Raw genomic sequence first — 23120 nt, forward strand, 5'->3', positions numbered from 1 at the left:
GTGGTTGCTGGGGGTTATGGCCTGCAACCCAGGCATGTACCCTGGCTGGGAATCGAACCTGCGACACTTTGGTTCGCAGCCCATGCTCAATCCACTGAGCTACGCCGTCCAGCAGGTTCTGCATTTTTGTTTTGTGCTGAGCCCCATAAATTAAGTAGCTGTCCCTGATTGGTGGGGTCAGCAAAAGAAGCAAATGTCAGGGCCTCTTAGCTGGTGTTTGGTGAAGGAGGAAGGAAGGGAGGGAGGGAGGGGAAGAGGGAGGGAGGAAAAGGAATCTCTGTGTGTGGGGTCATCTGTGAAGCTGTCACAGGGCCACACTGACCTAGACCAGGGCTGCTGTTACGTGTAGAGGTCACGCAGACAGACAAGGCCCCCACGTGCCCAAGGCCCTGCATGGCTTGCTGCCCGGGGGACTCCCAGCAGCTGCGGTCCCCAGGCCTGAAGCAGTTCCGTGAGCGGGGGCAAGGCCAGGCTCATTCTGGTTCTACTTTGGGAAACGCTGAGACTCCATCCCCCCAGGGGGAGGTGACCCTGTCTTGCCTGGAGGACCCGAGACATTGGAGTCAGACAGACTGGGTTCCGATGTGGCTTTGACCCCCTGTGGATGCTGAGAATGGGCTCGGGAAGGCGAAGTGCCTCTCCGTGCCTCAGTTCCCTCTCTGGAACGTGGGCCCCGCTGCTGGGAGTCGCTGCGGTAAGGAGAGGAAAGCTCTCGGCAGAGTCAGAGCTTGGTAAACATTTTCAGCAACATTTGTACTTATGTCTGCAGAATCTCAAACAAGTCCCTTAACCCTCCTGGGCCTCAGTTTCCTTTTCTGTTAAGCTGGGTGACAGCAGTAGAACCGTCGCTAAGCAGGGCGGTTGGGGTGATTTTGCGCCATCACTGCAGAGCTTCTTGTAAACTGATGTCGGTCGTGACCCCCGTCTCCCACCGCTGGGGGCAGGGTGTCTCCAAACCTGCCTAGCGGGAGAGGGAAGCACCTTGGGTCCTTGCCAGGGCACAGCACCGTGTCCCTGGATTCCCAGCCCTGAGTTGTTGTTGCTGGAAGGTCTGCCTGGGAATGAACTTCAAGTTTAAGGTCAGGGGTTGGACAAGGAAGAGGAAGGTCCAGAAGTGGAGGCAGGGGAGGGGGAGGATGAGCTGAGAGAGGACAAAGGGTCTGGAGCCCTTGCTTCCTTCCCCGCTCCGGGCAGGAAACACCCAGAAAATGGGGATAATTAGTCTCTGACAAATGACCGAAGCCACAGTCTTGAGTGGGTGAAGCCCCCATCTCATCCGATTTAGAGGAGCCTCCAAAACCCACAGGAAACCCTTAGCAGCACCAGCAGCAGCCTGGCGGGGTGCAGGGGAGCTCTCCCCCGACAGGTGTCCTGGCCCTTCCTGAGTGACGCCGGTGTGCTCCGGGGACGGATGGCAGGTCCCCCTCTAGGCACAGCTACCTACCAGCAACTTAGCCGCTCTGTGCCTCAGTTTTCTCATCTGGAACACGGGGTAATAGTCACACCTTCTCAGAGTGCCACCGGGAGAACTCCAAGCTCTAAGGTTCTGCGCAAAGCCAGGGGCCACGCAGTGAGTCGGGTGGTCCGCCGGGTCTCCTGACAGGGCAGTCCAAAGCCGCCTCTTGCACTGTGCTGTGTTGACAACAATCATGCATTCATTTGTTTAATCGATAAATATTTATGGACCATATTTATGGCAGCAAAGGGTAGCAACTGGGACGGCCTGGGCCTGATTCGTTCCCGGATGGGCATTTGAGAGAGAACTACACTTATTCAGTGCTAGCTACGGGCTTAGCTTGTGTACACGCCGACTCCCTCCACCCCAGAGGTGGGTGTCAGCCAGTCAGCCGAGAGGGACCCCGGGTGAGGACATGGACACAAGATCACACAGTTGGCAAGGACCAGCCCTGGGACTCGAACCCAGGCCCGCCTCACTCCTAAGTCTGTGCTTTTCCAACCCTGGATTCAGGGTCTGCCTTCGTGCTGCCCCGCACCCTGCCCCCCCGCCCCGACTTTGGCAGAGCCAGATGCTAGAAACCAAAGGCCCGGCTGTTTTCTGTCGCCCTCTCCAGCAGGATCTTTGTCATTTCCTCCCTTCTCTGGGCCACTCAGGACAGCCTTGGGGCTTTCCCCAGGGGGGAAACCCAGCCTGGCAAGAGCTCAGCTTGGAAAAAGTGTGGCTGCAGGTGACTCCTGATGTCTGTCTCCTGGGCTGCAGAGTGTCTGCATGCTGGGGGTGGAGCTGGGTGGGGGGATCCCCGGGGGGGGTGGCGAGCCAGTGGTTCCGCAGGGCCCTCCCTCGGGCTCTGTAGTCTGAGGCAGGTCATAGCCCCACTCTGGGGCTTGCAGTTTCCCCACCTGCAGAAAGTGGGGCAGTGACAAAGCGCCAGTGACAGCCCTCTGCACGGCATTCGGGCCACGGGTATGTGTGCTGTCGGAAAGTCCTCCCGCCCACCTTTCCTGTCGGGCGCTCGTGAGGATACGATGGGACTGTGGCTACACAGGACTTTGCAGTGGAAGACAGAGCTGGATGGTGGAGCAGACACAGGGGCTGGGCTTTGCGGACTGAAACCCTCCCCATCCCACTTCAGCTTCTGCCTCACCCAGACTCCGTCCTGTGCTGAAGTCCCCACTCTCCGGACCCTCCGCAGGACCTGTGCGCGTGGGCCGGGGGAGCCAGGGCAAGGTTGGGACCGGGGGTCCCTGGGCCTGGAGCGAGCACCCCAAAGTCAAGAAGTCGGCCACCTAAATATAATGCCGTGGGGTGGGGAGGGCCTCCCCTCAGCCTCCCTGAGGTTCTGCCCTGCTGGGTTGGCATCTTGACTGTCCCTGAGAACGAAAGCAGAGACAGGAGATGGGGGTTAGGAGTGCGAGGGGGAGAACCCATGCATGGCTAACGGGCACCTCGTGCCTGGCTTGGGAAACCCTTCTGCTCTCTCGGGCTTCAGTTTTCCCGCCGGTACCATACGGAGCATATATCAGAGGACCAGAGAGAGCCTCTGGCCCTCCCGCCCCGGACAGTGGGCCTCTGGCTTCTGCCCTCCCCGGGCCTGACTTCTGACCTTCAGGCCGCAGCTTCAAGCAAATGGAGACCATTTCCACCCTCTAGGGATTCCACGTGGGGTTTTAATCACACTCCCCAGCTCCATCTGCTGCAGCCGTCCCCAGGGGCTCTCCAGAGCGGACAGAAACCAGGAGAGGGAGGCAGGGGCACACCCCCTCCCCAGGAGGACTCAGAGGCAGGAGCCGCACTCCTAGGCTTATGCGCTTGGGTGGAGAGACGACGAGCCAGAGGGATGGCTGGAGGGGCAGCTCCCCTGGAGAGACCAGCACGCTGGGCCCATGGCACGCGCCCCCCTCCCCCTGGCTTCCGCTGACGGGGCCAGATGGCGGGGGCAGCCGAGGGGAGAGCTTCTTGCTCCCTCACCCCACAGGGCCTCTGCAGGGGCCTCGTTTCTTTCCACACCACAGGCCTGCCAGGGGAAGCCTTACCCCCAGCAGACTCTAGGAAACATTTTAATCCGGTGGAATCACGGTTGTGGCATTACAGAACTTGCATCCACCGCAGAATTCCAGAACCTCAGAGGCTCGGCTTCCTAGAACTTGAGAAAAGTGAGTCATAGATCTGAGTTTTCCCGACTGCACAGGGCAACACGCACCCACTTGCCACGGTGCCGGCCTCGGAGCACCTGCTGTGTGGCCAGTCTGAACTGAGATGCACCGCGTGCGTAAAACACAGAGCGGGTTTGGAGGACTTGGTACAAAAGAATTTAAAACATCTCATTAATAATTTCTTTATGTTAATTACATGTCCAAATTATAGTGTTTGGGGTCCACTGGGTTAACTATATTGTTAAAAGTAATTTCACCCGTTTCCTTTAACTTTTTTAAATGTCTACTAAAAATGTAAAGTTTCATGTGTGTCCTTTCAGAACTTTAAAGTGACAGACTTGTAGGACCAGATTTCCAGATCTTGACACCATCGGCTGTGAGCTGAGCTCCCCTCAGAGCCGGGAAGAATCCGAGAAGAGCCCTGACCCTGTTCCCACCCAAAGCAAGGGTCCCCCAGCCCACCCTGAGCAGCGCTGGCCAGCCTCAGCCGGCCCTTCCCTTCCCGGGTTGCCACCTGGCGGGGCACTCACTGCGTCTGAAGCTTCTCCCAACCTCATGGGTGGCTCGCCCCGCCCCGCCTCTGCGAGCAAATCTGCCTCTGCCCTGTGAAAGGTGGGGGTCTGGTCCTGTGGGCTACAGGGCCGACCTGGACACCTACTCTTGTAGGTGGGCTTCAGGGAACCATCCCCCAGCAGGGCCCCCCAGCTGCAGATGACCTTCTTTGGGTCCCCATCCCTGAGCGGAACTGCTCCAACAATGGGTCAAAGGTCCTCTGGCTTCTCCCAGTTTGTAAGTTAGCCTGTCCGTCCACCTGGGTCAGTGGCCTTGCCCTGTTTCCAGCTCCAGGAAGATGCATGGTGGGTGACCACGGCGGCTAGGACTTGAGGCGACACAGGAATCAGGAGGGTGATTACAGGGGCCCCAAATCTGCCTGGGAAATGCTTTTTTTCCCAGTTTTCAGAGACTATGGAGGAAGAAGGAAGAGGCCTTCTCTCTGACACACAGTGCCAAGTGGCAATGACTCACTCAGGGGGCCTCAGCAGTTCAGAGAAGGAAGACCAGAGGCCAGTCAGGGAAGGCTTCCTGGAGGAGATGGTCCTGGAGCTGGAACTTCAAGGAAAGGGGGCTGTGAGACTTGTGAAGATGTGGAGATGAGTGCATTCTGGGCAGAGGGGATGCTGGGCACCCATGGCACATCCCCAGGCCTTGAGGGACCCAGGCTGTCTGGAGTAGAGGGGTCCGAGGGGACGGGTCTGTGAGGGTGGGTCATCTGGCTGAGGACTGCCTAGGAGTTGGCCTCTGGTGGGGGCGGGGTGTTGGGATGAACCCCAGTGAGCTATAGAGAGGGGTGTTGGGTAAAATGACGGTAACAACCAGAGCTATGCCAGGCACGGTGCTGAGTGGCTTCCTAATATTTAATCTTCTCAACAGCCCTTGGGGGAAGTACTGTTATCCCCATTCTACAAACAAACCATTGAGGCCAAGGTAAGTGACAGCAAGTGAGGGCCGACCGTGGATTCCAACACAGGACAGCCTGGCTCCAACACTCTATTTTAAAAACAAGTTTATTTATTAATACGAGAGACAGACACACACAGAGATTTGTCGTTCCACTTACTTATGCATTCATTGGATGATTCTTGTACGTGCTCTGAGTGAGGATGGAGCCCATGACCTTCGCCTGTTGGGACGACCCTCCAACCTACCACAAAACTCTAATCGCTAAACAGAGGGCGGTGGGTGGGGGTGAGCAAAGGCCCCCGCTCATGAGTGGATGCGTGTAGCTGTGCTCTGGGTGTGTGTGCGCAGGGGTATCCCTGCCATTTTCCCCCCACCTCCCTCTCCCAGCCCCGCTACAGGTGGGTGTGAATGAAGGACCTTGGAATGTCAAGAATCCCCATGCCTGTTGGAGCAAATAACCCCAGACAAGAGTCTGGCCACCAGGCCGATCCCAGAGCCAACTTCCCACTGGAATCAACACTCTGCCCTCCCTGCCCCCCAGGCTGGCGCATCTCCAAGGGCCCAGGAATGGTGTTTAGACTTGACCCTGGTAGGCCTAGCTGTGCTGGTGCCACCTCTTTCTCAGCTTCTGATGCACGCGCACAGCTGGGCGGGGGGGGGGGGGGGGGGGAGGTGACAGGCAGGAGCCTCCCCGGGTGGTCCCGGCTCAGCCACTGCGCTGGTGATGGGGGCAGGCCCCTGCGCCTGGCCCCTGCTCCCTGGGCCTCAGTTTCTTCGTTTCTGCGAGGAGGTGGATTGAATTATTTAAGGAACCCTCAACTAAGACAAAAGGAGGCCCACCCAGGAGAATAATACAAACCAACAAAGCCGGCCGGGTGGGTGTGTGTGGAGGGGCAGCCACAGAGAACTGGGCAGCAACCCCCAGACCAGGCGACCTTGGCCATCCGTCCCCACCTCGCTTGGTGGGGGCCTTTCTGGACCTGTGCTGTGGAGGCCCCAGGACCCTGCGCCTCAGTTTCTCTAACTAGAAAGTGGGAATTGTTATGTCTACCTCCTCCCCCGCAGGAGTGGTGAGAATGAATTAAAATGATCGATGGAAATCTTGTGGAGAAATCCCACCCCCTTTAAAAATTAATATCATCTTTTGCTTTGAGTGCTGTTAAAAGTATTTCACTCCAGGTGACCCAGGGAAAGAGAACTGAAGAATGAGGAGGGCAGAGGGCGGAGGCGGGGCTGAGGCGAGGCCGGGGGTGAGGCCGAGGTCAGAGCAGCGGCCCCCTGAGCTCAGACGCTTGGGAAAGTTCGTCCCGCTCTGGGCCTGGGCACCTGCTGCCCCGTCGGGGCTGAACGTGGCCCAACCCTGTGTTGCCCTCAGAGGACTTTAAGCTGATTTCTGTCACAGCATTTAGAGACCACACATGCTTCTGAGTGTTTTTCTTCGCTGGGTTGTAATTGGTGCATCACAATGAACACCGTAAAAAAGGGAAATTAAGCAATTTACATTTGTTTACAAAAGCCATTATCTCCTCGGTGTGAGGATTCTAAAGATCTTTCACTCCCCCTGCCCTGCTCTCTAGGTCAAGTTGAACCCTCCAGAGACTTGGAAAAATGTGGCCAGATGGTCCAAAAAAATGTTTAGCACAGCTCGGCTCGTTTACAAGCTGAGAGGGTATCTCCCACAGTTCGGCCTAACCTCCATATCCTCATCTTTAAAACGGGGTGAGTCCTGGTTGGTGTGGCTCAGTGGATTGAACGCTGTCCTGTGAACTGGAAGGTTACCGGTTCGATTGCCAGTTAGGGCACATGCCTGGGTTTTGGGCCAGGTCCCTGGTTGGGGGGTGTGTGAAAGCCAACTAAGCCGTGTTTCTTTCACACATGGATGTTTCTCTCCCTCTCTTTCTCCCTCCCTTCCCCCTCTCTAAAAATAAATAAATAAATTCTTTTAAAAAAATGTGGTGAAATTCTCCATTGTGTCTACCTCTCAGGACTGCTGCAGGACCCCCAGGAACTGGTTTACAGAATGGGAAAATGCTTTATAAAAAAAAACACAACAAAATAAGATGGGAAAAGTGCTGCAGGTGAAAGGGATTGTGCTAGAGGAGTCTCTGGCCCAGTGGTAGCTCCTGGGAGTAAGGGATGGTCTGGGAAAGGCGTGGCCCGCATCCTTAGATTCTGCCTGAGACAGGAAACCTGGCCTCAGAGAGGGACCACTTTGGAAACCAGATGCAAGTGCTCCTGGAACAGCAGCAGCATTAGTGACAATGGGCATCAAAAAAGGGAAGGGTGGGAACAGAGCCCCATGGAAATACGGGGCGGGGCATAGACCCAGGCGGTCTTGCATCGTGTGGGGACACCTGGGCACTGGGAGGCAGAGGAACACAAACAGTGACAAGAACTTAGTTTTTTAGTTGGATGGATCTGGATTTGAGACCATCTGTACCACTCCTTCCTGGGTGACCTGGGGTGGGGGGTTGCTTCACCTCTCTGAGCTTCATGCTCTCCGAATTGCTGAGTGACAAGTAGAAAGTGTGTGGCATGCAGCAGAGTAAGTGACCAATTACTATTCATTGCTTCTGTCCCCCACCTCAGACAGTCTTAGGCCGGTTTCCAGAACATTTGATATTCATTGTTTCTCAGAAACATGAATTACCAATCCCATTTCATGGATTTTCTCCTTTATTGGATGTCAAGTTCTGCCAGAAGCAAACAGCCCTGGCCTTGGAAGGATTTGCTGTGTGTGAAGGGGGCGGGGCGGGGGGGCCAGGGGCGGGCAGGAGGAAACTGTTACACTTTGTGGTCAGTGCTGTAATTAAGGTGGCCATGTTATCCAACCACAAATCAAGTCACATGGCCTGACAGAGGCTATTTTTCTACCTCCACTGAAGACCAGCATGAAATCATGTTGAGTTACGCATTCATTGGATCACCTTTCACTTTTTTAAAGAAGCAAATGACATGAAATTTGGACTGTCCTTGACAAATCCCACTATAGTCCCAGAAAATCACTCATGACTGGAGTCCGTATGGCAGGAGCAGGAAGACTTCCTGGAGGAAGTGCAGCTTCCCTTGAAGGCTGACCAGGTCTCTAGACAGAGCAAGAGTGGGTGGCCTGAACGCCCTTGGGAGAGGACCTTCCCTTCTTGCTCTCAGGAACCCCAGGATGCTGGCTGAAATAGGCAGCTGTGTCTGGTTTCTGTTATGTTTCACTTTCATTGCTCCCAAGACCTCCTGGGAAACAAAATTGGTACAGGCCTTCTAACCACAACCGGTTGCATGGTTGCATCGTATTGTACCTTCTGATTCATTTACGTGGCTCTCTCTGCTGCAGACGATATATTCCTGAGGACAGGGGCCTTGATAACGTCTTGTTCATCTCTGTGTCCCTCTGCTCCCCGCCAGCCCCAGGGTGGCGTGAGGGAGAGATGTAAGAGAGGAACTAATCCACGTCACAGGAATAAACAAATGATGTACCACTGGTGGGTGTTTCGTAGGGACACGGTGTCCTCTGTGTTATGATAACTCTACGAACTTCAGTGTTGTCTGCTTAGGCAGTCAGTACTCGTGGGTTGCTGCCTTGTGCCTGGTGCTGTGAGAAACACGCCCCCCGCCCCTGCCACAGAGGGTATATTCTAGCGAGAGAGAAACAGGCAGCTGACACGTAACTACAGGGGTGATAAAGAGGCAGGCGTGACCTGTAGACCAGGAAGCATGGTCTGGATTAGGGGTGGAAGGAAAGCAGCAGGAGGAAATGAAATTTAACGTGATACCCAAAGGGTCACAATTAACCGCTTAGTTTACAAGTGGCAAAGCCAGCATTCAAACCCAGACTTATCGCGTGCTTATCATGTGATGGACACCACACTGAGGACTTTACATATTCAGCTCATGTAATTCTCACAACATCCCTGGGAAGCACATACTACTACTATTACTACCCCTGTTTGGAGGTGAGGAAACTGAGCACAGAAAGGTGGAAAGGGGCCCAAGGTCACACGGCTCGGAAGGGGTGAGCCGGCGTTCAAACCCAGGCAGCCTGGCTTGGGTCCACACTCCACGAGGAGCTAAGGAACCGTGCAGCAGGGCGGACCGATTCGGACAAGGGAGCAGACGGCACAACAAGGCAGGGACCTCACCTCCGAGCAATAGGAAGTTGTTGGTGGCTTTAAGTAGGAACTGGGCGCAAGGAGATTGCACCGGAACGACAAAGCAGGAGGCAGGGAGCGTGTTTAAGAGGCCCGTTAAGACGAGACATGACATTCACACAAGGCAGAGACAAGATGGTGGCTTGGACTGGGGTGGCTGGGATGGAGCACTGAGGGTGGGTTAGGGGGAAAGCTGGAGGCAGGACCAGTGGGACTGGCTCGTGGATGGGCGGTGTGGGGACAAGGGGCTGGTGTCGGATTTCTGAATTGGACTCACGGGAAGGGAGGACGATGAGTCCAGCCTTTGACTTGTGGAGCTGGAGAAAGGTGTCTTGGGGACAGCCAAGGGGCGTGTCCAGCGGGCAGTGGGGAGGCCATTTAGGGCTGAGGAGGGGTTTGGGCAGGGGTGGTTGTCAGCAGAAAGAAGGCCCCAAAGCTCTGGGGGCTGTGGGTGGGTCCTGAGGGGAAGGAGGAGCAGGAGAGTCTGCACAGAGTCTCTCAGGGTGTGGTGAGAAATGCAAGTCCTAGGCCCTGGTTGGCGTAGCTCAGTGGATTGAGCATAGGCTGCGAACCAAAGTGTCGCAGGTTTCATTCCCAGTCAGGGCACATGCCTGGGTTGCAGGCCATGGCCCCCAGCAGCCGCACATTGATGTTTCTCTCTCTCTCTCTTTCTCCCTCCCTTCCCCCTCTAAAAATAAATAAATAAAATCTTAAAAAAAAAAAAGAATGCAAGTCCTCAGCTTCCCTTCGACCCACGGAGGAGGCCTTTCCCTGGGTGGGGCCTTGGCCTTGCCTCTTCCCAGGCGTTCTGGGGGACAGTGAGCTGGAGGGCCTCGGGTCCAGCCTGGTGAACAGCAGCTCTGAAGACCTGAAAAAAATAGGAAGAGTCATGAGTGATGGGGGTCATGCCAGCCCACCACAGACGCTCCCCAAAGCAGTGAGTCTGCAGCTCCCTCGGCAAGATGCAGCCTCTCACTCAGCGCGGGGACCCTCCTTCCCCACCACCTTCCCGCAGTGTGGCTCTTCATCACCTCCATCACCTGCTACCAGCCTTCCTCGCTCCGTCAGGCCCTCAGGTAATGTGCAGTCTGTGGAGGCCCCTCACACAAGGCCACTTGTCATCTGCTCCTAACCCTTCTCTCCAGTTTCTGCCTCTTCCGCTCTTCTCCCCATGGCCCCTGCCCGCTGCCCATGCACCACTCAATGTTTCCGGAGTGCTTTCCACATGGCCTTTGCTCAGGCTGTCCCTCGTGCTGAGAATGTCCATCCCCTACTCCAATCGCCCCACCCATTCTTCTTGATCCGGGTCAGAGTCTGTCTCCCTCCAAAGCTCCCTCATCCTGCTTCCCTCTTGCTGTGGGCCACAGCACTTGCCCTGGGTGTCCCCAGCCTACCTTCAGCTCCGATAGCTTTGGACACAGGGAGGGACAAGCAGAGCACCTCCAAACCCATGTCCTTTTACGCCCTGCATCTCCTTACCAGTGCCTGCCTGGCACAGAGAAGATGCTCACGGTGCCTCCTGGGAATGGAAATGGTCTTCCACAACCAGAGATTTGCATGAGTAAGATTCTAGGGACTCCTTGAGCCTGCGTAAGAGCCAGACCACACTCAAGGACCTGAGCTCACAGACCACAGGAACATGCATTATCAGGGGGAATTTGCCGTGGGTGCTGATGCCCCTGGGCATCTCGGTGGAGTGATGGGAGTACACACTAGGAAGTCACAAACCCATCTTGGAACACGGCCTGCAGTTCAGGCCTGTGGCCGCCACCATTAGGTTTGGTTCTGTCTGATTATGCTCCACCCAGAGCTGTCACAGGAACACGTCTGGGAGTCAGAAGCCGGGTTCCATTCCCCGGCCTCTTTCCTCCCCAGAGACATTAGTCTGGCTGAAAAGCCTTTCCTTTCACCACAGGGAGGTTGCCTTTGAGGGGAGCCAGGATGAGTCTATCCTGCTTTCCCGGTCGGACAACGTGGCTTCTCTGCCTCCCTTTGCTCTGTTCTGGTTGCTCTGTTTTCTGTTCATATGTTTTGAGCTTTGCTCCTAGAGTTAGATCATCTTGAGCTGCTGAAGGTCTTTAACACCAATGCACTGTTTTTCCAATATTTGCCCGCCCTCATCTTGGATCCATCTGGAAGCAGTATTTCTGGGGGAGGGGCCCGATAATCTGCATATTAGCAAGCTCCTTTAGGCTCGCTAATTAAGTTCCTCCTCCCCCCATTTCAAGGCTGCCTCAACCACATGCAAAAGCCCCCTCCTGGAGCAGTCAGCTCTGCAGGCAGCCTGAGGCCTCTCACTGTGTGCGAGGCTCCCAGAAATCTTTGTCTCCTTGCTCTGGCCTCCTGGTCCCCCATCTGTTTGAGGAGGATGGGCACTATGATGTTTGCCCTTGCAGGGTTGTGGAAGTGGTTGAAATGACACTGTGGGTGGGAAACTGAGGCTCAGTGGCAGAAGAAATTTGCACAAGGTCACCTGCCTGCCTATGTGCTGGGCTCTGGGGACCTCATCTGCGAACAAACTTGTTGGGAGAGATTACCATTTTAGTATACAATGAAACCAGTAAATGAACCAGATAATAAAGATAAAGGAAATAAAGGAGTTTTCTAGAGTCGAGGCAAAGGTGGGGAGGGGGCGCCTGGAAGGCCTGCCCAGGAGGGTCACGCCAGCAGAGGCCTGGATGGCGGGAGACCGGAGGGCTGTCCTAAACCCAGTGGTGGCAGAGCCGGGAAGCCCCCCCCCCCGCCCAGGCCTGGCCGGGGCTCTCCCAGGGCCTTGGGAGGCGCGGTGGGCGCGGGTCTTGGTTCCGTGGTTCTACTCCGAAGCCTCTCCGACCCCCCAAGCGCTGTTCCCTCTTTGACCCTGAATAACTTGTTGTGTTTCCCCCGAGCTTTGTTCTTCGGGGTCACCACCTCCGGACGACCGGCCAGCCGCTCCCGGCCCTCTTGGGTCCTGTATCCGACAACCCCCTCCCGCCCCCGCCCCCGCCCCCCGCCCCCTACCCGCTCACGAGACAGGGGTCAAAGGCAGCCTGTGTCACGTGGTCGCCGAGCAGCACCGAATCGGCCGGGAGAGCCGAGGAGAATTCCGGGTGGAAGCTGAGAAATCCAGCCCCTGATAGCAGCGTGGGGTCCCGCCCCGGCCCCCGCCCCGGGGCTCTTGCCGCACGCCCGCCAGCAGCCCGGGCCTCCGGTAGCCGATCTCCGGCCGGCACCCACGCCCCCATCACGGGATCGAGCCCTGCTCCCACGGCCGCAATCCGAGGAGGTAGGCGCCGGGGACGGAGCGGGTAGGGGACATGGGTTAGGGGGGTCCCCCCGAGCGCGGGCTCGCGGGTCTTGCGCTCTGCGGGCCTATGGGGGGCGAGGAAAGCCTCGCCTCAACTTCCAGGCCTAAGGGAGAGACCCCCACCTCGCCGCCGCGGGAGGAGGGGAAGGCTGCAGGCCTGCCCCAGCGCTGCCGGTGGGCCGAGACTGGGGGGCTGGGCATCGGGAGGGTGGGGTGGGGGAGGAGAGCGAGCCGGGGGCGGGGCGGACGGCGGCGGTGGCGGTAGTGGTTGGTGGCGGCGGCGGCGGCCGCGCGGGGCGGGGGTGGGAGCGGCAGGAGGCGGCCGCGAAGGGGTTAACCTCCGCCCGGGCCAGAGCCTAGCGGCGCTAGCACGGCTCGGGGACCCAGGCGTCCTGCGGCTCGCCAGAGCGCCCCCTTCCCCGGGTAGCGCTCCAGCTGTGGCAGGTAAGAGGCCGAGAGGGCCGGGACCAGCCGGTCCCCTGTCGCTGAACCGGCGGGGCCAAACCCGGCGTGCAGGCCGCGCGGGGCCCAAGCGGCCGCCGGCGCAAGTTTGGTGCGGGCGGGCGCCGGGCGGGCGCCGGGCGGGCCCAGCGCTCGGGGTGGGAGGACAAAGGGGTGGGGGACCGCGTGGGGGCCGGGGGCAGGCCGGGTTGCGCGCGAGGTTAGCGCGGCAGCTGTAGGTCACGGATAATGTCACTCACGAGGAATGCCCCCTCCCCCTTCCCTACTCCTAAACAGGGGAAACTTTTGTCTAGCGAGGGAGGGGGTTAGAGGCCGGGTCCCCGCTCCGGGAAGGGTAAGGCAGCAGGACCGGTTTTCTCCGAGCTGTGAGTGGCCTGGTCTATAGCTCCTCTCTTCCCTTAGGTTCTCGGGAGCAACGAGTCCCCGCTTTGAACGCTGCTCTTAAACGTCCTGGGACCGGGTGAGGAGGGGGCACCAGTGGACGCGTGGGCTCTGGGACAGGCGGGGAATCTGGGGACTGATTTCCTGGCTCTTCCCAGATTAGAGGCATCTGTGTCAGCTTAGAAGCTATGCCAGGGGGTGAAGAACCCTAACCCCAGTCACACCCCAGTGGCTATTACCACCCCCCCACACCTCCCCGGAAAAAAAGCATTCAAAATGGCCTGGGAAGTACTGGCTCCTGGTCTGAGGGTCAGACTGACCTGGGTGTCTGTTACTTCCCCGCTGTTGTGGACCTTGGTGCCTTACCTTCTCTTAGCCTCAATTTCCTCACCTGCGAAATGGGCTGAATAGAGCATCTGCCAGAATAAGGACGAAGTGGAGAACCTCTGGGACCTCAGTCAGCAGTGCCATGCTTATATTCAACAAGTATTGAATGTCTGTTTCCCATGGCCAGGCACCGGGCTAATTGTATGTGTTTTTATTCATTCTTTGACGTTACTTACTATTAACCTGCATTTTACAGAGGGGAAACCGCGGCACAGAATGGCAAAGGTCCACAGGTGGGAAGTGGTGGGGCTTGGTTTCACTCCCCTCCCCCAGCCTGAGTCTCAGCTGATAGGGCTCCAGAAGGTCCTGCTGTGACCGGGCTCAGAGTTTCATTTCACTTGAAGTTATGAGGACACCTGCCCCCTCTTCTCACCACCCTTACCCCCAAGTGATGCCCTTCTGGCTGGTGCTGCTGTGGGTGAGGTTCTTGTGCCCTGGCTCTTGTTGTGGGCAGCCGGAGCAGGAGGGGAAGTCAGTTGGAGCCCGGGCCTGTAGCTCCGTGGTGGTCCAATTTCTGTCGCTGGCTGAATCCTTGGCAGGAACGCTCGCTCTCCAGTTTGGGTGGTACAGGGAGGAGCCCGTCTCCCTGGCTTTTGGCTGGGACAGCTGGTGGCTTGTCAAGCAACCTCTCTCCAGCCCCAGGGGAGAGCACTGCCTTTCATCTCCATTGGACTGAGTCACTTTCAGATCAGCAGGGGGGCAGAGGTAGGGCTTCAGAATCGAAGCCCTTGGGGTGACGAGAGATCTAAGGCCACGGGATTGATAGCTTAGTGTCCTCTTTGTGACTCATCATCAGCGTCCTCAGTGCTAAGCTTATGGGCTGCTCCAGGTGCCCAAGCCCCAGAGGTCCTTGAGGACAGTTAGGGGGAGGGGACTTTGAGCCAGCGTCAGGACCGCAGAATCATAACGGAAAATGCATGTGTGCATGGGTGTCGGAGCCCAGGGCGCACTGTGGGTGCTCATGAAATACCCTGTGAGTGACCCGGTGGGCTAAGCCCAGACTCCCACTGGCTTTAGTTCCCCGTGCTGGGGGCACCGTTCATGACTGCTGGTCGGGCTTTCATTGGGGACTTTGAGTGATTTCTTAAAAAATGGAAAGCAAATTGTTCGTTCATAAATACTTTTAAAACAAACGGAGTGCGGTAGGTGTGAAGGAAGTTCTTGGGAGGTGAAGCTGGTGCACTGCTGTTGAAGACAGCTCCGCGGGCTGCCCCTGCACGACGCCTTGGCCTTCCAGGTCCGTAGGCTCTTCCGCGGCCCTGGGAATAGGGGCCCTTCCGGGTGCACAGTTCACTTTCAGCTTGTGGGGAACCCGTGGAAATTCCACTACCACTGGACTCCAAGGGGACTCACAAGTGCAGGGAAACGAGTGCAGGGGCCCGAAGGCCGAAAGGAGTCCTGAGCAGCGGGGGTTGACCGTTGGCGTGTGGTCAGACTCGCTTCGGTCGTGCTCAGTGGCTCTGGCCTCTTGGAGAATCGACAGGTGAAGGGAGGTGGCCCGGCAAAGCGGAAAAGACGGAAAGCTAGGCTCCTGTGAACAGGGGCACGCGAGGAACAGTTTTGCAATTGCAAGTTGTGCATGTGGTCACAAATATAAAATCATAGGCTGGGGTTTGTCCTAGGGGCCAGCTAGCACACTCTGCGTCTGAGAAACTTAGAAACGGACTCCAGTCTCTCTCTGCCCTGTGCTGGGGACCTGCGGGATCCATCTTCCCAGGCACTTTGGGACCGAAGCCAGGCCTGAAAGTCCCCAGGGATGGGGCAGATCTTGGCTGGAGTATGGCTTGAAATATCTGGGCTGGCCGTTTAGGAGATTTGGACATTCCTTACTTGCAGTGGAACATGAGGGTAATTGTTAAATATATATGGAAAATGTCTGTGGACGGGGTGACAGAGACAGGAAGTGAGCTGAAGGTGCCAGCTGGTTTCTGACCGGAGAGGCTGCTGATCTGGTGGGGGAGGGAAGGCAAGAAGGATCCAGTGATGACGGACTCGATCAGTGATAGATGGGCTTTCGGACCGTCAGTAGAGGGGAGGGTTTCCTCAGGTCGTTAGTGTCTGCAGGCTTCCTGGGGCAGGAAGTGTTGGTGAGGCCTGCAGCCTGGTGATCGGGGCAGTGGGTGATGCGATTGGTGTGGGCAGCTTGTGGGCAGCTTGCTGGGGCAGCTATCTGCGCGGGAGTTTGGGACTTTGTCCTGCGCTGGTAGAGAGGACAGAGGGTTGTAAGCAGCTCGTTGAGTCGATGCCTGGTCCTGTGCCTTGTGCCAGGGTTCTCACAGAGACGCCCCATTGAAATCTCACAGTCCCCCTGCAGAGGAGCGGCTGCTGCTGGTAACCCCCACCCCTGCCCCGTTTCAGACGGGGCGCTGGGAGGCTCCGAGGGATCGAGTCACTTACAGAGCTATATTTGAACGCAGGGCCTGAACTGTTTCTGCCCAGTCATTTGGCCAAAAATGATGGCAAGACTGGCTGGGTTGCGAGCAGCCCAGGGATTGACGCTGATCCTGGTCCAGCAGCGCGCCGACCCAAGTCTGACTCAGGCTGTGGGGCCTGAGAGGGAAGGAGGAGGGGGCTGCCGGACTTTGCAGCTGCCCTGGGGACTGGAGCTATCACAGGTGGTCTAAGGGTTGGGCAAGGACACCTAAGTGACAGTGTCACTGCTTTCAAGCCCCTGCAGGGCTCTCTACAGGCAGGGGGCACAGTCCTCGTCCTGTGTGGCTCCTGTGGGCACTGACGGGCACCAAGGTGACAGGGGAGCTAACAGGAGTAAGCTCCTCAGCCAGGAGGCGAGGTCCCTGTCACTGAAGGTATGCAAAGGGGCTGGAGAGTTGGAGAGGGTACAGGAAGCGTGTACAAGGAGGGTTCAGGCCTGGGTGACCTCTTTCAGTTCCCATTTTAGCGTAGAATCTCAGCATTGAGGGTGGTGGTTGACCCACATTCATCCTGTCTTTCTCATAGCTTTTCGGAACTGCCCCTTCTCGCACCTCTCGGGAAGTTTCCCCCACAGATGCTGGGCCCGCCGTGCTCCACCTGGGAGAGTCCTTGCCCCATGGAACAGATGCAGCCCGGCTGACCTACTAGGGGCCTCTCGGGACCTGTGGTCAGCCTCCAGAGCCTGTCTGCCAGAGCCTGTGCTGCCAGAGACTGTGGTTTCACAGAGGACTGAACCTTTTCTTTTCCATTCCCCTATCTGTGAAATGGGTTCCATTTCTCGTCCCTCAAATATGAGGAAGAGGGCTGAATCATGACTCAGGCTGAATGGGTAGGGGCTGGAGGAAAGGCCTGGTGGGGTTTTGAAGGGTAAGGAGCGGGAGGGGTGGGTGCGGGGCAGGGTTACTCTGCTCCTTCCTCGAATGGAGGTTCAGGAGGCTTGGAGCGTGGTGCAAGGGGCGGACAATGGATGTCGTGGCCCACGTGGCCTCAGGGCTAGAGCCAGTCTGTCACCCAGGAGTCACACCAGGGATGAAGCTCTTTCTGGATGGAGGAGCGTTTGTGTTAAAGGGCTTTCTGGCTGCTTTCATTCCTATCGTTTTGTTTGTTGATACAGATTGGAGTTACCAGATTTTAAAATGTGTATCATGAATGAACACTTACTTATGGGAAGGGCGAGGTCTGGGAGGTCAGCCACGTGACTGCAGCACCCGGGTCTCCCATCCCCCTCAGCCCTCAAGCTGAGCCAGCCTCTTCTCCCTCCCTGTGTGCACCCCTCGCCTTCCTGCCTCCACGTCTCTGCTGATGGCGAGGGTGCTAGCACCCCAGTCACTTCCCCTCACCCCTCCAAGTCCTCCCCCACCAGTGCCCAGCTCCAGCGCACCCCTGCTTACAGTCATTCCCTTTTTTCCCTCCCACAGTCAGTCCTCCCTCATCCCGTAGAGGTAGCTCCTGCCTGGTCCCTCTCTGTGTGCACAGGGCCTGCTCTCCGGCCCTCTCCTGGGCCCGTTGCACCCCCAGCTTTGGATTGGGGTCCTCACGAATGTGCCTCATCTTCCCTGGACTCGGTGCTTGCGGAGGAGCAGGGGCTGAGTAGGGCCCTTTCTGCACCGCGGAGGCGGGCCAGCCATTGAAGAGTGGACAACACAGAAGTCCTGGATTCAAACCCCAGCACTGCCAGCATCGGCTTGTGGGGTCCCAGAGCAGTTTACCTTCTGCCATCTCTGGCCATCGGTGCGCTTCGTCTGCAGGAGGGGAGAAGGGGCCCTGTTTTTGCTAGGGGCGGTCGAGCAGATCCGAGTAAGAGCCCAGCGAGCAGGGGCCCTCCAGCGATGACCGGTTGTTTAGTATCACTGTTTATTTGTGTCCAGGGAGTGGTCTGTCCTTTCAGAGATCGGGGGGAGACTCCCGGGAGTCCTGGGTTCCCGAACTTTCTGTCTCATGGCCCCAGAGGGCTTGTTTCAGTGCCAAACCGAGGCTCAGAGAGATAGGGCAATTTGCTTGGGGTGTGGGAGCTGCCTGTCTTATCCAGGAAGCCTGGTGGATTCCTCTCTTGGTCTCACTTGTTTTTTCCTCTTCTCCATCCTTTTATGAAGGCCAGGTGCTCGAGTTTCTGTAAGCCCACGCTGGAGGCCGTGTTGGACGGTACCTAAAAACTCACGCCACATCAGGCAGCCTGGTTGGCAGGGCCTGGGGCTGTCCCCAAGACCCAGGGACACAAGGCATAACACTGTGTGCTAAGGGCTGGAGCCACCAGAGGGCTCCAGCCCAACCTCTCTGTGTCTTGGGGAAGGGGAGAGGACGGTGGCAGGGAGAGGTGACCTGGGCCAGGTCTTGGAGCAGGTGGCTAGGACACAGACAGAGCAGAGGGTGGGAACTAGGCTCTGGAGCCAGACAGTCTGGGTTCAAATCCCTGCTGGGCCCCTTCCTACTTGGGGGGCCTGAGGCAAGCCGTTGAGTTCCTTCATCTGTATGAAGGGAACCCTAACTGTCCCCACCTCCCAGGCTTTAGAAAGGTAATGCGGGAAGGTGCTTAACTACAAGCTCAGTCCATGTAAGTTACGGTGATTGTTTCAGTTGATGATGTGACTGATTAGGGAGCTCACCTCACCCTCCTCTCAGCAGCAGTAGGAGATGGGCACTCTGCCATTCCCTCTGCCATTCCCGTTTAGCAGATGTGGCAACTAAGGCACAGCTCAAAGTGCGTAGCTCAGTCTGGGGAGGGTCAGGCTGGGGGATTACCATCGGGGTCTGCTGGTTTCTGAGGGGATGGCGAAGCACCAGAAATGAGAAAACACAAATAATCGGAGCTAGCCGAGAGGGAGGGGCTGTGTCTGGAGGGGTGGAGCAGAATCCTGGCGCTCACGTGGCTGAGGGGTGGTGAGGTGTCTGGCCTGGTTCAGACTAGGTCCGGCTCCACGAGGCCGGGGTGTGGTTCGCATCAGCCACAGGCGGCCAGGACTGGCCTGTTGGGGCAGGTTGGCTGCAGTCACCACGCAGCTGCAGCCACCTCTGGTTTTACCCTGCCTGCCCGGGCAGAGGCCAGGGGAGGGGAACCGAGTGTCGTCACCGTCACAGGCCTGTCGAGAGCTGCGCCCTCTGCCCGGCCTCCCGGCCTCCCCTCCTGCTGTCCGCTGGCCGCAGGAGTGCCAGCAACCGCCTCTTCGCACACTCTCCCCATTCACCTGCTGGTCTAGTAGTTAGTGTTCTCAGAGTTGGTCTCTGGACCAGCGACACCAGCATCCCCTGGACGCTCGTGAGAAGTGCAGATTTCGGGCCCCACCCTAGGCCTGCTGAATCAGAAACGGGGGGCAGGGGAGGTGGGAGGAGAGGGGAGAACCTCCGGGACCAGCAGGCTGTCTGAAGACGCCCTCCAGGTGTTCCGGTGCGTGCTCACGTTCGAGAAACCCTGGTCGGGTAATTTTTTGAAAAACTGATGCTTCTCTCCCTGAGCTGTCAGCATGTTCAGACACCCAGCGAACGTGGGGGACCCAGAGGAAAGCTTGGTCTCTCCCTACCCTGTCTTCAAGGAGCCACCATTTTGTAACAGCTCTCTAACCCCCAGCGCAAGATCTTGTGATGCAGTGATGGGGTTCGCAGAACCCCGACAGGATTGCAGGAGACATTGTGGGGCCACTCGAGGAAGGCAGGACAGGGGGATCCAAAGGCGGGGGGCGATTTGTGGGTGGTGAGGATGGGTGCCAGGAACAAGCCGGCTGTGTTCTGGGACTGGAGCCAGAGCTGGGGCTGGGCAGAGCGCGTGGGTCCTGCCTGGAGATGGGCGTGAGCTGGGGCAGGGCTGCGGGCGTGTGCGGGTGAGGGCCGCAGCCAGCTGCGCCCGAGAGGGGCAAGGGGCCCTAGCTGTCACCGTCCGGTGGTTTTCAGCATCTCAATAATTTTAATGATGATCGTGTAATTGCCGCTCACATTTCCTGGGAGCTTATCAATGCTCGTTAGGCACTTTCCTGTAATCGTATCTGCAGTAATCCCCGGAGTAATCCTATAAATTAGGCACTGCTATTGTCCCCATTTGTAGGTGAAAATGCTGAAGCCACGTAGCCAGGAGGTGGTGGGTGCAGGAATTCTGTAGAATTCTGCAAGGGTGCTTAGGAGCAGGAGCGCATTGGGGAAAGGGCCGTGGGGCGTTGTCCTGGGCTGCTGGCGAGGCAGACACGGCTTAGACTGGTTTGCTCGAGATACCAGGGTCTACGCGCTGTCAGGTGAGTGGGTCAGGCTGGGAGGTGTGTGCTGGGATTGTGCTGGGGGGGTTAGGTCTCCAGCCTCCAACCTGGGGCCTCCACCGCAGACACGGTCGCTCTTCCTGTCTGAGGGATGGGCCACGTGAGGCCCAGAGGGACTCAGTGCTGAGTTCCAGGCCCCGTGGTGAGGGCAAGGGGTGAAACCGGAGACAGAAAAGTGGGTCTCCTCTGGTTCTAGCAGGAGCAGGGTGCGGTCAAGGTCAGAGCCCACTGTCTACCCTGTTGTTCTTTTCTGCCTCAGTGTCCCAAGGTACCACCCAGGAGGTCAAGGGCTTTCTCGACACACTGTTCCCCCTCATTTCTCAGCGGGAAACCGAGGCCCAGGGAGGGGCGAGGACTCGCCCACAGAGGCCCACACGCGGCGTCACAACTGGGACCACAACCCAGAGCTATCTCTGTTCTGACCAGGGGAGGGTTTGTTTCCCAAAAACTGTCCCTGCCTGCCCGCCACCCCCTGCCCCCGATCTTTGGCAGGCTGGGCAGCTGGAGCCCGCAGGGTGGCCCAGAGCAACGCTGGGGGCAGAGATGGGCGTGTGCTAGGGAGAAAGCTGCCAAGGAGGGTGGGGCGGCTTCCAAGAAGGAGAGTGCCAAGAAGCCTGAACCCCAGACGGAAACCAAATGTATTTTCTTGGTCCTCAGAGGATATTTGGAACAATGGAAGTAGGAAGGGGGAAGTTGGACTATAAAAAGGGCTTCTTGATATCCTATAAAAAAAAAAACAGAGAGTCTTTAAGTTCGACTTTTGTTTTTCTGGAGGATGTTTATGGAACTTCCTGCAGCAGGATCCCAGGGCCCCGTGAAGTTTGTCAGGGGCTGGTGTTTCTAGACTCGGGGCTTTGGGTGGGGGCAGGTCTTGAGAGGGTCGTCTCCCCATTTTATAGTTGGTGGAACTGGGGCTCTCGGGGGAGGGAGGGGCTTGGGGTCGAACAGTGAGGCCGTGGAAGACTTGGGACCAGAGCCTGGGTCTTGTGGTATCCTGAAAGAGGCCGTTTTCTTGACTTACCTCTCCTAGGACCCCGGTTGGGAAGCTGGGCGCAGGGGCTGTGGGGGGTCCCTCTGAAAACACTCGGAGCCACTCCGTTCGCGGCGAGGCCAGGCTCGGTCCGCAGTGAGGTGGACCCACGGGGCGGTGACGTGCATGGCGGGAGGAGGAGGATGGGGTGGTTCGCGTGGTGATGCCACCCCCGTACAGATGCCGGGGCCCAGCTGTGCACCGCCTGCCCAGCAGCTGGGAGCTGTGAGTCACACCCAGTGGGTGCAGAGGCAAGGGCTGTTGTGTGTCATGATTCATTCTGCTCTCCCAGTCCTGAGGGATGATGAGGCCTTCAGCCCCGATTTGTGCCCACGCCCATGGACCCACGCGGTTGTGTGTTTGGGCTCCGGGTTGACAGATACGAGGGGATCCAGCAGGCTTCGGGGAGTCCCTTCCCTCTGCCACCTCCTATCTCCTGATCCTGTGTGTCCTGTGACCTTGACCCCTCCATTCTCACCAGTGCATGGATCTGTGAGCCCACGAGACCACAGGCCACGTTCAGGAGGCATTTCTGTGCGGAGAGCCTGTAGGTTTCATCAGGTTGTGAGAGGGCTTGGCCTCCCCCAAGTGCGGGCAGGAGGGCGGGGGCTGCACAGCAGGCCTGAGAGGAGGCTGCAGAAGGGGCACGCGGTTCCAGTGGAGAGCAGCCCTGCGGCACTGCCTATGGCAGTGCCGTTCAGAGTGCGGTTGGTCGCAGAGACCGCCGTTGGGGTCTAAGCCCGCACCTTCCCTTGCGAGCTGTGTGATCTCGGGTGAGTTACTGTGTCTGTACTTCAGTTTCCCTGTCTATAAAATGGGAATAATAAGAAGAGTTAGGATGTGATGGACTTAAATAAGATAATACACAAAAATGACTTATCCCAGTGCCTGCTACAAAGTAATCACCGGGTAAAAGTTTGCTATTATTTTTCGTTCCAGCTCTTTGCTTATTTGCTGTGTGATCCTCTAAGTGCTTTATCCCGGGGGTCTTTGTCTCCATCTCCAGCTCTGTACTCTGTGCTGGGCTTTCCAGGAGCTGTAGGGCACAGGGTGGACACGGGAGGAGGAGGCCCGCCCTCTGCATTCTGAGATTCCCCAGTCCAGGCCCCCCTGGGGCCTTGAACGTGGCTTTGTCCTGGCGCAGGGTTATGTAATTGGCCGGGCCTGGCCAGGCAGGATACCATTCTCAACCTGGTTTTGTCCCCATTGTCTCTTCCTCTCCTTTCTCCATCCTGCCCTCCCACCCCTCCCTCCCCCCACCATCCACCACCACACGGGGCTGTTGCATTAGCTGACCTGTTCTTCAAGCTCCAGGGATGAAATCGAACCGGTGCTATTCTGCCACCAATTGATTTAGTTTGGAGGTTTACTGGGCAGGTGGCCCCCCCTCCTGCCACCTGGGGACAGACAGCGCTAAAGCTTTTGTGCCTGCTTTGGGAATGGAGACAGGGACTCCTTTCTAGGGGGAAAGGCTGGCAGTAGGCTGGGGGGCCCTTGACCTGTGGTCCCTGTGGCTCCAGCAGGTCTGCTCACCCCTCCCCACGACTTCCTCCCCAGGAGTGCCCTCCCCGGCCTTGCAGCCCAGCACAGGTGCCTCTTCCTCCACGAAGCCTTCTCTGGTATCTCAGCTGCAGGCACGTTGGCCTCTACTCGAGCTCCACAGCGTGTCCTCTGTCCCTTTTAAGAAA

General features: G+C 57.6%; 2 protein-coding genes across 5 annotated transcripts in view; one reads left to right on the forward strand and one right to left on the reverse strand.

The window, feature by feature from the left end:
* Positions 1-8079: 8079 nt before the first annotated feature.
* LOC118497998 lies at positions 8080-13815 on the reverse strand. Its single transcript, XM_036014487.1, has 4 exons — positions 13736-13815; positions 12216-12566; positions 9946-10083; positions 8080-8158 (listed from the first exon to the last, which is right to left on the reverse strand). The coding sequence occupies exons 1-4, from the start codon at positions 13813-13815 to the stop codon at positions 8080-8082; spliced, it is 648 nt and encodes a 215-aa protein (XP_035870380.1).
* NDST1 (N-deacetylase and N-sulfotransferase 1) overlaps positions 12371-23120 on the forward strand; it is a 57231-nt gene continuing 46481 nt past the window's right edge. Inside the window, exons 1-2 of one of the 4 annotated variants that reach the window (XM_036014186.1) lie at positions 12800-12945; positions 13366-13423. The gene's annotated coding sequence lies outside the window, so the exon portion shown is untranslated. Of the gene's footprint in view, positions 12481-12799; positions 12946-13365; positions 13424-13675; positions 13873-23120 lie in introns of those variants that run through there. The other 3 variants (XM_036014189.1, XM_036014187.1, XM_036014188.1) reach the window with 3 other exon arrangements.

This window comes from Phyllostomus discolor, chromosome 13 (genome assembly GCF_004126475.2).
Source record: "Phyllostomus discolor isolate MPI-MPIP mPhyDis1 chromosome 13, mPhyDis1.pri.v3, whole genome shotgun sequence".
Taxonomy (NCBI): Eukaryota; Metazoa; Chordata; class Mammalia; order Chiroptera; family Phyllostomidae; genus Phyllostomus; species Phyllostomus discolor.